The sequence below is a fragment of the Pseudorca crassidens genome, chromosome 3, assembly GCF_039906515.1.
Source record: "Pseudorca crassidens isolate mPseCra1 chromosome 3, mPseCra1.hap1, whole genome shotgun sequence".
Classification (NCBI taxonomy): Eukaryota; Metazoa; Chordata; class Mammalia; order Artiodactyla; family Delphinidae; genus Pseudorca; species Pseudorca crassidens.
The window spans coordinates 147580003-147595219 of NC_090298.1; the positions used below are offsets into that span (position 1 = coordinate 147580003).

The window sequence follows — 15217 nt, forward strand, 5'->3', positions numbered from 1 at the left end:
GTGGGCCCTCACCCAACATGACTGGTGTTCTTATTAAAACGGAAAATTTGGAAAGAGACACACACACAGGAAGAACGCCACGTGAAGACAGAGGCAGAGACTGGGGTGATACTTCTACTAAACCATGGGACACCAAAGATTGCCAGCCAGCAAGTCACTCGAAGCTAGGGGAGAGACACGGGACAGATTAGATTGTCCCTCAGCCCTCCGAAGGAACCAAGCAATAACTCCCCAGCACCACACATAGATACACAACCATAACTCGAGATGATCTGTACGGAGAAGAGGTTTCTGAGCATAACTGAAGCCCCTGCACAAATCTACCCAGCAGGCCCAGCTTCAGGGTAAACAAACCTTTCTTCTGCATTCACCCTCTGAGGACCCCTGCCTTGAAGGCTTCTTTTACAATCCCCAAATATCAGACCACAGACCACAGGTCAACTGTTAGGAACCCAGCTGTCGCCCTCCCTACTGCTCCAAATTCTCATGTTGAAGCTCCATATTTGGATCAGGTCTGTAAGGATGGGATTAAGTTAAAACGAAGCCGTCAGGGTGGGGCCCTAATCCAACTGGACTTGTGTCCTTCTAAGAAGAGGAGAAGACACAGGGGGGGAGCATGCACAGAGAGAAGAGCATATGAGGACAAAGCAAGGAGAAGGCAGGTGTCTGCAGGCCTAGGAGGCCTCAGGAGATATCAACTTACTAGCACCTTGGACTCGGAACTCCAGCCTCCAGAACTGTGAGAAAATAACTTGTTACTTAAGCCACCTGGTCTCTGGTATTTTGTTACGGCTGCCTGAGAAAACTAAAATATCATCCCTAATATCCTATTCCCTTCCTTCCTCAGGAATGCACACTGGATATTTAGCTGGGTGCGCGGCTGCTTACATGGCAGACTACACTTCCAGGTTCCACTGCAGCCAGGTTCAGTCACGTGATTAGGTTTTAAGCCAAAAGGATACAAGAGGAAGTGTCCAGTGGGCCTTCAAGTAAGTGTCCTTAATGAGCAGTGTCATGCCCTTCTTGTTCCCTTCATCCTTCTTGCTGGCTGGAAAGTGGACCTGACAATAGAGGCTTAAGCAGCCAGTTTGGTTCAAAAGGCAGAAGCCTCGTGCCAAGGAAGCCATGCAGGAGACAGAAAGAGCCACGCTACTGCCTCTTCAGGGACCATTTCTGTGCTTTCTACATGAGAGGCAAATAAGCTTCTAGCTTGGTTAAGCCACTACTTTGGGCGTTTTCTGTCACCCGTAGTCATACTTATCCCTAACTGATACTGTTACTTGCTCTTTCTACCTCCTCCTTTTCTGTCTTCCATTGTCTCCTCCAAGGATAAAGCTCTGACCAATGACAAGAGTCTCAGGCAGAGAGGATTAAGATAGTAAAAGCCAAAGGGAAATGTTAATTATAAAGGGACTCCTGCGGGATTAACTAATGAGGCAGTTGGTAGATAGGTAAACTGTCACCCACTGCTGTTCCACTCTATGTCTAACCCCTGCCCCCCTCCCAAGTGATTAAATTATCTTCTTACAGGTGACACACCTGCTCAAAAACTCCACTGCTCACAAAATGAAGTCCAAACTTATAAGCTTGGTACTCAAAGCCCTTCACAACCTGACCATAATCTACCTCTCCAACTATTTTTTATTTCTACAAACATCCACTAAAACCAAAGCAGACTATTTATTGACCCAAAAGCCACACCCATTCCAACCTCCTGCCTTTGTCTATGATGTTTCTCCTCCCAGATTCCCTCCTAGTGTTGTGCAAAGGGTCTGGTGTCTGAAGACAACTGAATTTAAGGCCCAGCCCAAGCACTTCCAAGTTATGTGAACTCTGGAACTCTTCGTCTGTAAAATGAGAATAATAAAATGCTGCCTCACATAGATGTTCTGAAGCCAGACAAAGATACTGCATGAGAATGGGTCTTGTAAACCATAAATTACTACACTTATTCCGATAAGGCATGACATTCCTGAGCCTGGCATTAGGGCATATTACCTGTCTCTCGGCTCTGCACCTATTAGGTACGCCCCTTAACCTCAGTCGCTAACTTTCATTGACCAGTCTCATTACTAATGCTTTTCATTACACAATGATCTCATGAAATCCATATTATCATTATTACTCCTACATAAAGTAGGAGTAATGAGGAAAGATGAGGAAACAGGACCAAATTTGAACTCACAGCCCAAGCTTCTAACCTTACCCGTATCTCCTCAAGGGCAGAGGCTGTGTCTTTTCTTCACAGCTACACTGTCTTGTCTGTGGAAACTCTTACCCACCTCCACCCAAGGGTCCTCTCTGGGACTCTAGTGGATCACAATTTAAAGCTCCATCAAGGAAGTAAGGAAGAACCTGGCCAGGGATCTACACGAGGCTCACCCTGGCTGCCCACCAGACAGTAAAGTGAGAAAGAAGCCAAGCGGTTCTGGTGATGAAGCTGTCCCCAGAAAAGCCAGCCCCCCAGACAAACAGACACCAGCAGCCCTTGTCAGCTAGGCCAGAGGAAGAGGAAACCAAATGGCAAAGCAAAGCTCAGGTTTTCCTGTGTTAGGCTGGCTGGGACTCTGGAGATGTTCCAAGGAGCCCCTAATCCTTACACGGCTCTAGCGCTTCGTTTTCAAGCCCCCATACTCATTACCTCAGATACTCTTCTAAAAGAACGTCTTGAAAGACAAAAGTATTAATACCTAGACTTACAGTGAGGAAACTAGAGCACAGACCTGCCTGCAAAAATGATAGTGTCAGAACTAGAACCCAGACTCCTTACTCTCAGGCCACGGTTCTTTCTGCTGGGTGACTCCAGTCCCCTGTCTCATCATAACCTAAGCCTTGCCCTTCCCTTCCATCTACCTGGAGTCTACGGAGGAGGGTTGGAGATTACCTTCCTAACCTCTGACATTCATCTGCAGAGAAAAAGAGATCCTTTGATAAGCAGACACCTTCCAAGTGCTCTATGGCCCCCTAAAGGGTCATACACCTTCCGACTCCCAGCCCCAAACAGAATTTTCACAGGTAGGTGTGAAAACTCTCAGTTATACCATCAGAAGAATCCCCTGGGCCTAGAGCCTAACAGAGTTCCTAGTCTCTGAGCACATAGGTGGGATTTCCTCAGCAAAGGCGGGTGAAAACCTTACTTCATTCAGTAGCCCCCTCCCATCCTGTGATGTCATGTCCTGAACTGGGCTCCTAAGCAGAGAATAAAGGCTAAAAACAATAACTAATAACATTTAGTGAGGATTTGTACGACTGTCATTCCAGGCACTTTATATGGATCATTATCATTGAGTCCTCCCACAACCCTGGGAAGCAGGTGCTGTTATTACTCCCAATACACAGACAAGGAAACTGAGGCCTGGAGAAAGTAAGTAACTTGTCTAGCTCACAAGGCTGGGAAGCACTGGAAGCTGGAATCCAAGAGCAGGCACCAGAGCCCATGAGCTTCACACCATAGCACAGGGCCTACACAGCAGGAACACACTACAGCCCTTCGACCAGAGGGTGGGACTCTTCCGCCACACTCAACTGCCCCCATTAACTGCCCTCGTCATCCTGGACCACCAATACCATCCCTGTCTGCCACCCAGGCACCTTTGCTCTTCTGTCCGCCCAGCCTCCCTCCACACTGGCTTCAGCACAAATCTCATGTCCCTCCCCTGCTCAGAAGCCCTCTATGGCTCCCAACTGCCTCGATGGAAAAAGTCTCAACTTCTTAGCCTGGCATTCAGAGCCTTCCAAAATGTGGCTCCAACTTACTTTGAGCATCACCATTCCCTTCAATGCACCCTCCCCTCAAGGCGAAAGGAGCTACCACTCTTCTTTGCTGGATGTGCTCTTTTTTCCCTGGATAGTCCCTTCGTGTCCAGCTTTCATCTCCTAGACCACACTGGTCCCTCCACCTATAATGGTCTGCTCCATTTCTCAGTCCCCATCTTCACCTGAGCGGTGTTTCAGCCTGGAAGGGCCAGAGTTAGAGAAGCTTTATAGTTCAAAAGTTACTGAGTCTAGTTCAATATAGGTGGAGAAACTGAGAAACGGAGCCTCCTTCAGGGTGTGGAATATTATTTGCTCTTTGGATAGGGACCATTCATCTTTAAACACTCCACAGTGCTTGGAGCCTAGTAAGTGAATGAATAAGTGTTGAGCCCTCCAGGACTGTGTTTCTCCAGCAGTGGCCTTGGGATTCCCTACATCATTCCCTACTCTTGGCCCTTGGATCTTCCAACATCTGACCTGTTCAACCCTTATCTCTGAGGGTGGTATCTGGTATCTGCCTGTGTAGCAAGCCACAGAGTGGTTTTTTAATTCACACTTATTTGAAAACCACAGTGAATCTATGGGGATTGCACCATGCGTGCCACTTAGTAGAAAGAGTCCTAGTACCTGAAGCCTCCCTTCCCCCAGCCACCACTTCCGGCCCTGAGCTTGAGGCAGAGGCCTCTGGGAGCTTAGATGGCTGGAGCTGATGAGGCTGGCTTCTTGGATATGCCCCTATAACCCGGTGGGAGCCTTTCTCCCCAGGGGCTCTCTGGGGCTGAGTGAAGGGTCTTGCCCTCCAGCCCTACGCCCCCAGCTTGCACAGCCCTCTGGACGCTCTGACAAATAAGGGTCATCTGACCCAGGAGGAACAGGCAGGGGAAGCGAGCAGATGGGTGTCGCTTTGGGCAGCGGGGGAGGGAGGCATGTTGGGCCAGGCCAGGCTCGGCCAAGGGAGAGAATGATGCTCCCTCCAAGAGGTCAAGTCTCCAGATGGGGTGAAGGAGTCCTTACAATGCCAGGAGCCTGACGCAGAGCCAGGCTGCTAAGAGCTCTGCTGGAACCCGTCTAGGAAATGCATAAAGCCTTTGGAGAGAGAGGGTAGCCCTGTGGCGGCAGCAGGAGAGGGAGCGGGCTGGGCGTAGCCTGCTGGGCAGGGCACCCACCTTCATCTCCCCCCTGCCTCCCTTTTCCTGCCCAGCTGGTGCCACAGCAGGCTGAGGGAGCCACTGCACCCTCAAAGCTTGAGTCAGTGCTCTGAGCCCACGTCCGCGCCGCTGGCTCCCCAGCCTCTTCCTATGCGGTTCTTCGGCCACCTGCCCTTCTCCCTGCTGAGGACCCCATGCCCACACCTACCCACTCCGTGTCGCTCCTTGTCAGTTTTGCGCCAGGGGGCCATGGCTTGGCCGTGGGGCGTGGGGGCGGGGGGCGGCTGCAGGCACCTCGCGTCGTCCTGTGGGGAAGCAGCCGGGGGTGGCTAGGCGTTCTGCCGGGCCCCACTTCCTTCCTCTTTTCAAACTCCCTCTCAGGGCCCGCCCTCCCTCCCCAGGGTGACCCGCCCCTCCTCCTCTTCCTCCCTCCCTTTGGGCAGGGGCACCGCAGAAGGCTAGGGGTTAGAAAGCCCCCACAAAGCTTAGGGGCCACCTCCAACTTGTCTCCTGCCCAGGCAAGCTGGCAGAGGCCAAGCAGATACCTGGTGTCACCCAGGCCATCGCCACAAGTGCAGGAAGTTCCCTGGTAACTGAGCCTAGTGATTAAATCGAGCTCCCTCCCACCTAGCAGTAGCTTTAGCGTCAGATGCGGGTTCAAATCCAGACTCTGATGCTTTACAGCTATGCAACTAGGACAAATTACTTCATTTTTCTAAGCTTCGGTGTTTTTTTTCTGTAAAATGGGATACTGGTACCTACCTCATATGATTACTGCTAGAAGTAGAGAAGGCAAAACATGCAGCAGGTGACATCCAGGAGTTACTGTGATGACTAGAGGAGATATTACATGCCGTAGTTAACATATGAGTTAAACATCCACCTGGAGGGGAGGTCATTTGGAGTTTTATCCTTTTGGTGCCACGACCCATTTGAAAATCTGATAAAAGCTCAGGAAACTCTCCTCTGAAAATATACAAGCACAGAATTTATCAACAATGCCGGGAAGTCAAGGGTGCTCTAACAGCCAGCAACAGTGGACCCTGGCAAATGAGTCCTAGAGTAAAGGCTAATGGAGACATTTCTCAGAAAATGCTCTGGGAATAGACTCTATTGAGAAGCAAAAATATCTCTTTGAACCACAGTGATAAGACTGAATTAAAGTCTTCCTGAATTTTCTTTATTCATAACTCTCACAGCCCTTTTCTGATTTGCACTAGAGAGTCAATAAGATAGATTAGGCAATACCACAGCTGACAGGCAGCTATGGCAAGCTATTAATTTCACTTTATCTAAAGTTATTTCCTTTTCAGTTGTCTAGCAGCACAAATTGGGTAGTATTTTTTATAGAGAGCGGTTGAATCAGTCAGAATTCCACCAGGGAAACGGAACCAGTAGGACATATATGTGTGTTCACTGACTGACTGACTGATTGCACAGAATTGGCTTATGTAAGTGGAGCTGGCTAGGTAAGTCCGAAACGCAAACTCTCAGGCAGGAGCTGAAGCTGCTGTCCCCAGGTAGAAGTTCTTCTTTTTTCAAGGAAAGTACAGTCAAGGACTTCTAACTGATTGGATCCCGCCTACTCAGATTGTTGAAGATAATCTCCTTCACTTAACATCAACTGGTTGTAGATGTTAATGACATCTACAAACTACTTCCACAACACCACCTAGATTGGTGTTTGGTTGAATAATTAGGGTCTATAGCCTCACCAAGTTGACTCATAAAACTAACCATCAGAGCAGTATTACAAACTGGACTAAACACCAAAGGTTGGCAAACTTTTCTGTAAAAGATCAGATAGTAAATATTGCAGTCTGTGCAGGCCAACAGGCAAAATCAAGGATATTATGTAGTTACTTGTATAACAGACAGAAAACAAGCTTCCACAATTTTTATTGATAAAATTCAAAATGTGACATTAATAATTGAGTATATTCTTTTGTGATACAGGTCTACTAATGAGAAAAATAAATTTGTGGGTTAGGTCCCATTTCACCCCATTAGAGTTCAAAGTTAGTGTTCTCTCTGATCAAAGTCGATGGCAACTGTTCATCTGTTAATGGTGATCTGTAACGACATTTTGCATTTCATCTTTGAAAATGGCTTTCCCCACAGGTGGTGTGTAGTAAAGAATTAATCTTGCCCCCAGAATGGCCAGGTATTTGCCCTCAGCTTTGGGAAGTGATCTTTTGGAATGTCATGGTTTGCCTGGGAAACTTGGGTCACACTGGGCGATCTAAAAACACGATTTAGGGGCTTCCCAGGTGGCGCAGTGGTTGAGAGTCTGCCTGCCGATGCAGGAGACATGGGTTCGTGCCCCGGTCCGGGAGGATCCCACATGCCGTGGAGCGGCTGGGCCCGTGAGTCATGGCCGCTGAGCCTGCGCGTCTGGAGCCTGTGCTCCGCAACGGGAGAGGCCACAACAGTGAGAGGCCCGCGTAACGCAAAAAAAAAAAAAAAAATACGATTTAGGGTGGGGGCTGACCATGTCAGAAAGACCAATAATGTGATGTACGTGAGGCTTTGGGCCACATGGTATCAGTTGCCCTGATGGTTGAGATCAACCATGGGGGCAATCATGGGGGGAAAGTCTTGCCTACATGATAGAGCCCCAAAAGAATCTCTGGACACCAAGGTTTGGGTGAGCTTTGCTAGTTGGCAATATTCTACACGTACGGTCACACACTGATGCAGTGAAAATAAAGCATCCTGACCCCATGTGGAGAGGACAACAAAAATGTTTGGTCCTTCCCTGGACTCTGCTCTATGTACATCTCCCCTTGGCTGAATTAAATCTTCATCCTTTACCAGTAACAGATGGGAACTGAGAGTAACAATTTCAATGAGTTCTGGAAATCCTTCTAGGGAATTACTGACACTAAAGGTAGTTTTGGGAGCTCCTCCAAACTTGCAGTTAGTGTCAGAAGTGAGGATGGTCTTGTGTGAACTGCGTGCTCTTTAAATTTTATAGCTGACTAACTCTTGAAGTTGGCTGAAAATCTCAAAGTTCTGTCAAATACTGATATCAATCCATGTACATAAGCTTTTTTTTTTGTGGTACTCTCACTGTTGTGGCCTCTCCTGTTGTGGAGCACAGGCTCCGGACGCGCAGGCTCAGCGGCCATGGCTCACGAGCCCAGCTGCTCCACGGCATGTGGCATCTTCCCGGACTGGGGCACGAACCCGTGTCCCCTGCATCGGCAGGGGGACTCTCAACCACTGTGCCACCAGGGAAGCCCCATGTACATAAGCTTTTATTAAGCATTTTCATTGCTCAGAAGGCAGTCATAAAATTCTATTAAATATTCTCTTGATGTTTGCCTTTTAGCACACCATTTATTATATTGCTGGATGTGGAATTGCTGAATAGAAACCCTTCAATTGCACAGTTAAATGGATTTGAAATTTAAAAATTACTTTTACACTTGTATTGAGGTCTGAAAACACTGCTGGAACTATAGTTTGAGCCTGGAAAATATGTTCATTTAAATTTTTGTAGGAATGGAGATCTCACTTTCTGTTTTAATTTTTGACAACACAGGAAGTTTCTTAGGCCGCTTGATCTTGCTTGTGATTTAAACATTAATTGTCATCCAGAAACGAAGACCCAATACAGCAAAAATAAATAAATACAAAAACATTAATTGTCATCAAAATGACTTTATCGCAGGTTTCTGCAGATAACCATTGTTTTGCTTTGTCATTTTGGTTGAATCCATTAAGAAACATTACGACGTCTGCAGCAGAAGCTAATTTCCCAAGTCATCCAGTGTTCAATAATAGTGGTTGAATAATAGTGGTTGAGGGCTGTTTTTGTTAAGAAATCTCAATCCTGAGCTCAAAAAGTCACAGATGACTTATCTGTTAAGCCATCAAACTGCTGTGTAGTTGATAGGGCAAGTCAGAATATTCAGCTTCTATTTTGACAAAAGTTCACAAAACAGACAATGGTTAAGTCCAGGAGACATAATGATCACCTTTGACACAACTGGTTCAATAACACACAGTAGGTGCAAATATTTTCCACAAAGTACCTTCTGATGAATATTACAATAAATTAGTACAGGCTTTAAACACTTTACATTTTCACAACCTTTGTAAATTTGTCCAAAAAGCCTTTTCCTGCTCCACACATATTTTTATCATCAACAGTTGTAACACATCTTAGCGGATTCCACTTCAGGTTACACTGAATTAGTGTTTCCTCATTTTCTTTGAAAATAGTTTTGACCATAGTTTTTCCACATGGATTATTCATAAAAGCTGACTCTTCATTGACTTCAGACTCAGCATGAACCTGCCAAATAAACAACTGAGCTGTATTGGTAACACCAGTCAACTTGTCAAGAGCCAAGAAAAACCACTAGAAATCATCTGCCATGGTTTTAAATTGATTATTGATGTTGCTCCCCATGTTCTCAACTCTTCAAACAACGATTGTCACCAAAAGGCTAATAGCCTTAACTGTTCTATTTTCTCTAGACACATTTCATCTGCTGCTACCATCAAAAATATTTTAATCAACTCACCATCAATAAATATTTTTCCTTGCCTGGTTAATAAATGAGCCACCAGGGCACTTACATTAGGTACAGTCTCATTTTCATTTTTTATTTGTAATGGAGAAATTGTGCTATTATGAGATATTCTGTTTTAAATTTTCTAATTTTTCTGGCAGCTCCTTTCTTGCAGTTGGGAATGTTGTGATGAGGGTTTACTCTGTCAGACCATATTCTTTTAGCACAGTTGTAGTGTCACTATACAACAAAGATGATGCTTTCCTGTCTCATCCTGTAACAAAATAATCCACACTCCACTGTGACTTAAAAGCATGACATTTGGATCCCACTATTCTCTTCTTTTGTTTTGTTTTGTTTTGACATGATGGCTATTGTGCTGGTTAATAAAATAAAACAAAATTTAAAAAGTATTTCTGTACAGTGATGTACATGGTACTTGAAACAGGTGGCACTATAACCACATCCCTGAGATCTACAGGTTGCTAAACAGCACTGCAAAGCAATGAGAGCACCATCCATGGCCCATCTTTGCTGCAAGTACTCAACTCTGCCACTGTAGCATGAAAGCCACTATAGATGATATGTAAATGATGAGCATGGCTGTATTCCAATAAAACTTTATTCATTAATGGACAGTAAAATTTGCATTTCATATAATTTTCACATGTCATGAAATATTTTTCTTCTTTTGAACTCTTTTCAACCTTTTAAAACTGTAAAAACTATTCTTAGTTCATCGTCCATACCAGAACAGGTGTTGAGTCAAAGTTGGCCAATGAACCATAGTGTGTCATCCCTTGCTACAGACAATTTTATTGTCTTCATAAACCCATGGGAGGGATCTAAAAGATGCTTGTTTTTTCATCTTAGATTTCTGATATACATGCAGACAAGTTCGTAACAACAGTGTGATAAGGTACTTGGTGGGGGGACAAAGGTAGGTGGTATGCCAGAAGGTAAATATGGTTGAGACTTGAGGAATACTGAAGATTTTCCCCCTCAGGAAAATCTGAGGGGGGAAATACTGAATACTGAATATTTATGGTTGAGACTTGAGGAATACTGAAGATTTTCCCCCTCAGGAAAACCTCAGGAATCTGGGTTTTTAAAATAACGTTAGAGTAACAAATTATTCAACATATTAAGAGGTGAAAAACTGCTTGTAGTTGAAGGAGATGAAGTTTAGAAAGTTATTTTGAGTGAAGGTTAACTTCTTAATGGAATGGTTTATAATACAGAAATCTTTAAGCTTCATACTGACTAGGATATGGCTTTTCTATTTCTGAAATACAGGCTTTTTATTATAATGATTCTATGGCACCATGGAAAAACTGTGGCAAGAGAGATTGACAGTCAAATATAAAAATGTGACTAAAACCACTTAAAGAATTTACAATTTTATCGTGGTCAAACAATTTTATTAAACACCATCTGCCAGATACCTGGCAATTAGGTAGTGCACCACTTTTGACTATAAATTTGCATAGACTCTGAGAGATGATTTTGGAAACAAGGACTCCTCTGGCCAAGACCCCTCCTGAGGTCCAGACTCGTGTCCAATCATCACCACAGCCACACCACAGACCTGTCATCCCTGTGTCTATTCTACATAACAGGTGATGTGAGTTGACTCTGTGCTCCAAGTGATATGCTAGAATCCCAACTCCATCACTTACATAGCTGTGTAGCTTGGAGAAGTTACTTAACCTTGCTAAGCCTCAGTTTCCTGATGAAAAAAGGTTTCTAACATTTATTGAGCACTTAACTGCATGCCAATCCCTCATTTAACACTTTACATGCATTATCTCATTTAATCCTCAAAGTAGCCATATGAGGTAGGCACCATTATGATCCCCATTTCTGTTAATAAGTAAACAAAGCCCAGAGGGGTGAGACTCCTTATTATAGCTGTCAACCATTATGACTGCCTAAGAGTGGTATCATCACCCTCCACTTCACCCTCCCTTTCACTGCAAATGCTTATCTCAAAAACAGCTCTCGGATCTGCCGTCTGCTCCAGAGCACTACCTTGCCAAGATCCACCTCATCTGAATCTCGGACTTGAGCTCTTTGCCTCCAGTTTTGCCCCCTTCCAATCTCTTCACCATGTTACTTCCAGGATGCTTTACCCAAGCAACGGTGGCTGCCTCACAGTGCCTGATTGGAGAAAATGCAGACAGGCTACTGGAAAAAGCAGCTTGGCTAACAGAAGCCAGCCAGCCTCCTCTGGCCGAACAAATTCGGAGCAGAGGACCACAGGCTCTCCCCAGCATCACCTGTTTTCTACCTTTCCTGAGCCCCTTAACAACATTGTTCTCTTGCCGATATCTGGACCACGCATCTTAAATTGTCTGGTGTCCTCTGTCTCCAAAAGGTTAAAATCTATAAAACTCCAAATGGTGGTCGCTCAGGGGTATAAACAGGGCTAAGGCCGGGTGATAATCGAACGTATCTGAAGGCGGCTGGGGAGAAGCTCTACTGCCCTCTCCGGGGTTATGACTGCACCCAAACTCAGGAAGCAGTTACATAAGATGGACCATCGCCCCCTCAACACCCCCCAAGAATGGGGCGCAGGACAAAAGGCAGAGGAGGGGTTTGTCACCAGCAAAGCCCAATGGGGTCCCAGGGAAAAATAAGATGGAATCTAGGTGATAAGGTCTCACTTCTTTTGGGCTTAGTCTACTTTCACTTGCCTGTAGGTCGCTAGGTATGGAGGCCTGGCGGCGACCACATCAGATTAAAGTTCTCAGAGTAAAACCACAGCTCCCGATGTTTGAGCTCCGCGAACCACGTGCAGAAGCGCCGCAGGAAAACGTGAAGTAAAGATGGCGGCGGCGGGCGGTGTGCAAAGACGCCGCGGCGCGCGCTGCGCGGGAAGCCCCGAGCAGCACAGCTGAGCCCGCCCTGCGGGAACTCCGCCCCTCCCTCCTCCGACATAACCCTGCAAAGCAGCGCCCTGTGGGCCTTTCGGCAGAGCACATTCTCCAGAGCCTAGCTCCTACGGCTCCATTCTCAGACTGAAGAGGAAAGCTTTTGTCTGCTTCTGAGCCAAACTCAGTCTCCTTCTATTGGCTGGAACGACACCACGTAGGAGGACCCTTGTTGGGGACCAACTTGGGAGAGTCGGTAACTTTACTGGTGATGTTAACACTGATTGTTGATTTGGGTGATGCCTTTTAACTTTTCCATGTGAAGGTTACTAGTTCTCCTGTTGCAATTATGTATTTGTGGAGAGATACTGTAAGACTATGTAAATATTCTTTAACTCATCATACTTTTAGCTCTTTAGTTTTAGTATCATTTATTGATGGTTCTTTCCCGAATCACCTATTAGTATGATGATTACCAAATAGAGATTTTTTTTAAGTTTATCATTCTTTCTACATTTATTAAATGGAATTCTGTGAGAAAAAGCTTTTCCTTTATCATTTATTCATTCATGTATTTATTCGTTTATTTAAAACAACATGGGCTCATGGTTTCTTATTTTACTTAATAGGCTATAATCCATTGCTATTATTTATTTAGATGCTCAGATTGTCCTAGATTTGGACAGTGGGAGCCATCATGATGCCCCCATCATTTTTTGAGCACTTTCTTACTTTTTCCGACAAGATGTTTAGGGCTCATATCATTCATTCTCAACCTAATCCTGAAAGTAGCCAGTTCTGAAAGAAACGGTTCATATCAGTGGAGAATGATAGTAAGAAACCAAGATATGGACGATACATGTGCTACATGTGCTCATTGCTACTGAGATGTTATTGCTTCTAGAGTCCAGCAGAAGAGCTAGGAATTCTACATACACACACTTATATGTAAGTATATGTATATATATGTGTGTGTGTATGTTTGTGTGTACCTGTATATATATGTATGTGTATATGTACTTGCTTATCTTCATATCTAATTTTGAAAATCTATCTCCCCCAAACCATGAGTTTGTATCGATACCTCCAATTCCAACCCAACACCATAGGGTTCATTTTTAGCCTTCCTTTTCATTAATTTAGCCTCTCCCCTTCATTCATTTTCATTCCTTTGTCCAACAGTGAGAAATCTGGCTCTAATTATCCACAACATATTGTTATTTGTTCAGTCCTTTAGTCCTTTTGCAAAAGTTTCCCCAGTCATTTTTTTTTTAACATCTTTATTGGGGTATAATTGCTTTACAATGGTGTGTTAGTTTCTGCTTTATAGCAAAGTGAATCAGTTATACATATACATATGTTCCCATATCTCTTCCCTCTTGTATCTCCCTCCCTCCCACCCTCCCTATCCCACCCCTCCAGGCGGTCACAAAGACCCCAGTCATCTTTTGTTGGATGATTCCTCAGAGGGTTCACAGGCACAAAAAAAAAATCACTGAATTTTAGCATGTTTAAAACTGTTTTCCAACAGTCTTGATGCCTAAAGAATAGATTTAACGAAAATACAACCTTTGGTTCACACTTTTTTTCCTTACAGGTTTTTTGTTTTGTTTTGTTTTTTTAACTGAATCACATAAACCTTCTTCTGAATCCTGTTTTGGGGAGCTATTATCTTGCCTCTGTAAGTTATTTGATATTTTCTGCTCGAGTTCTAAAGGATTTTTCTGTAATTAAAAAACTTAACAGTTTTGAATGTTCTAGATCAATTTTCCCAGTTTGGAGTGTTCTGTTATATTTTGCTTCTCCTTCCTGTGGCTTTTGAGAGGGGAGGGCATGAGGTTCATGAAGTGGTCTTGTTGTTTCCTTCACGTAATAGCTTTTTACAGCTTTAATCTATTTATCAGAATTCTGGAGTATTTTTACAAGGTTCCTAGTCAAAGGGTGCCCCCTTCTGTCGGTGCAGTGAAGTCTTTAATAAATAATTTTTGTTCTCAGTGATGGGGGAGTTGGGAGAAAGTTCTGAGTCCATTGATATTATACTGATTTTGTCTTTTAAGGCCCCACGTTTTCCCTTTTGCTTCTTTTCCCCTCATTTTCCAATCTACAAAGGGGGCCCATATCCTTTTTTATGAGGGAAATTACATAATGATTTCTATTTTTTTAATTGATAAACTTTTTTTTAGAGCAGTTTTAGGTTTACATAAAAATAGAGCAGAACATAACAGGGTTTGGATTTACCCGTTCTCCCCCATGGCACAGTTTCCCCTGTTATTAAAACATTGCATTAGTGTGGTGCATTTGTTATGACTAGTGAATTAATATTGATACATTATTATTAAAGTCTACAGTTTACATTAGAGATTACTCTTTGTGTTATATAGTTTTATGGGTTTTGACAGATGCATAATGTCATGTATCTACCACAACAGTATCATATAGAATAGTTTCACTGTCCTAAAAATCCCATGTTCTGCTTAGTCATCCCTCCATACTCCTCCCTCAAACCCCTGGCAACCACTGATTTTTTTCCTATATCTATAGTTTTAGCATTTTGAGAATTTCATATAGATGAAATCACACAAAATGTAGCCTGTTAAGGCTGGCTTTTTTCTTCTTTGTATTTGCATGCATTAAAATCTACCGCCTAGGGGCCAGGCTTCTAATTTAGCATGCATCTAGGGGCTGGCTGTGATCCCCCCTGCAGACCAGGGAAGCCTGTGGACACCTCACCTGCCCTTTCCCTCTAGTACACTCCAAATCACTAGTATCTCCCTGGAAGGAGCTTGTACATACACCTGGTGGCCCAGCTTTGACAGCTGCCATCCAAGGAATGGGCCCCTAGAATGCCTGGCTCTGAGAGTCAAAGGGGCTTGCATTCACGAGTACCACAGGATGGCAGCAAACAAGGAAGTAGTTA

At 44.3% G+C, this 15217-nt stretch overlaps 1 protein-coding gene across 1 annotated transcript in view; it reads right to left on the bottom strand.

Moving 5' to 3' along the window:
• The window catches only part of DOCK2 (dedicator of cytokinesis 2), a 405630-nt gene extending 400420 nt beyond the window's left edge, over nucleotides 1–5210 (bottom strand). The window contains exon 1 of the mRNA XM_067732884.1: nucleotides 5113–5210. Coding sequence (XP_067588985.1) covers nucleotides 5113–5155 — 43 coding nt within the window. The 5' untranslated portion in view covers nucleotides 5156–5210. The remainder of the gene's footprint in view (nucleotides 1–5112) is intronic.
• Between the last annotated feature and the right edge of the window lie 10007 nt (nucleotides 5211–15217).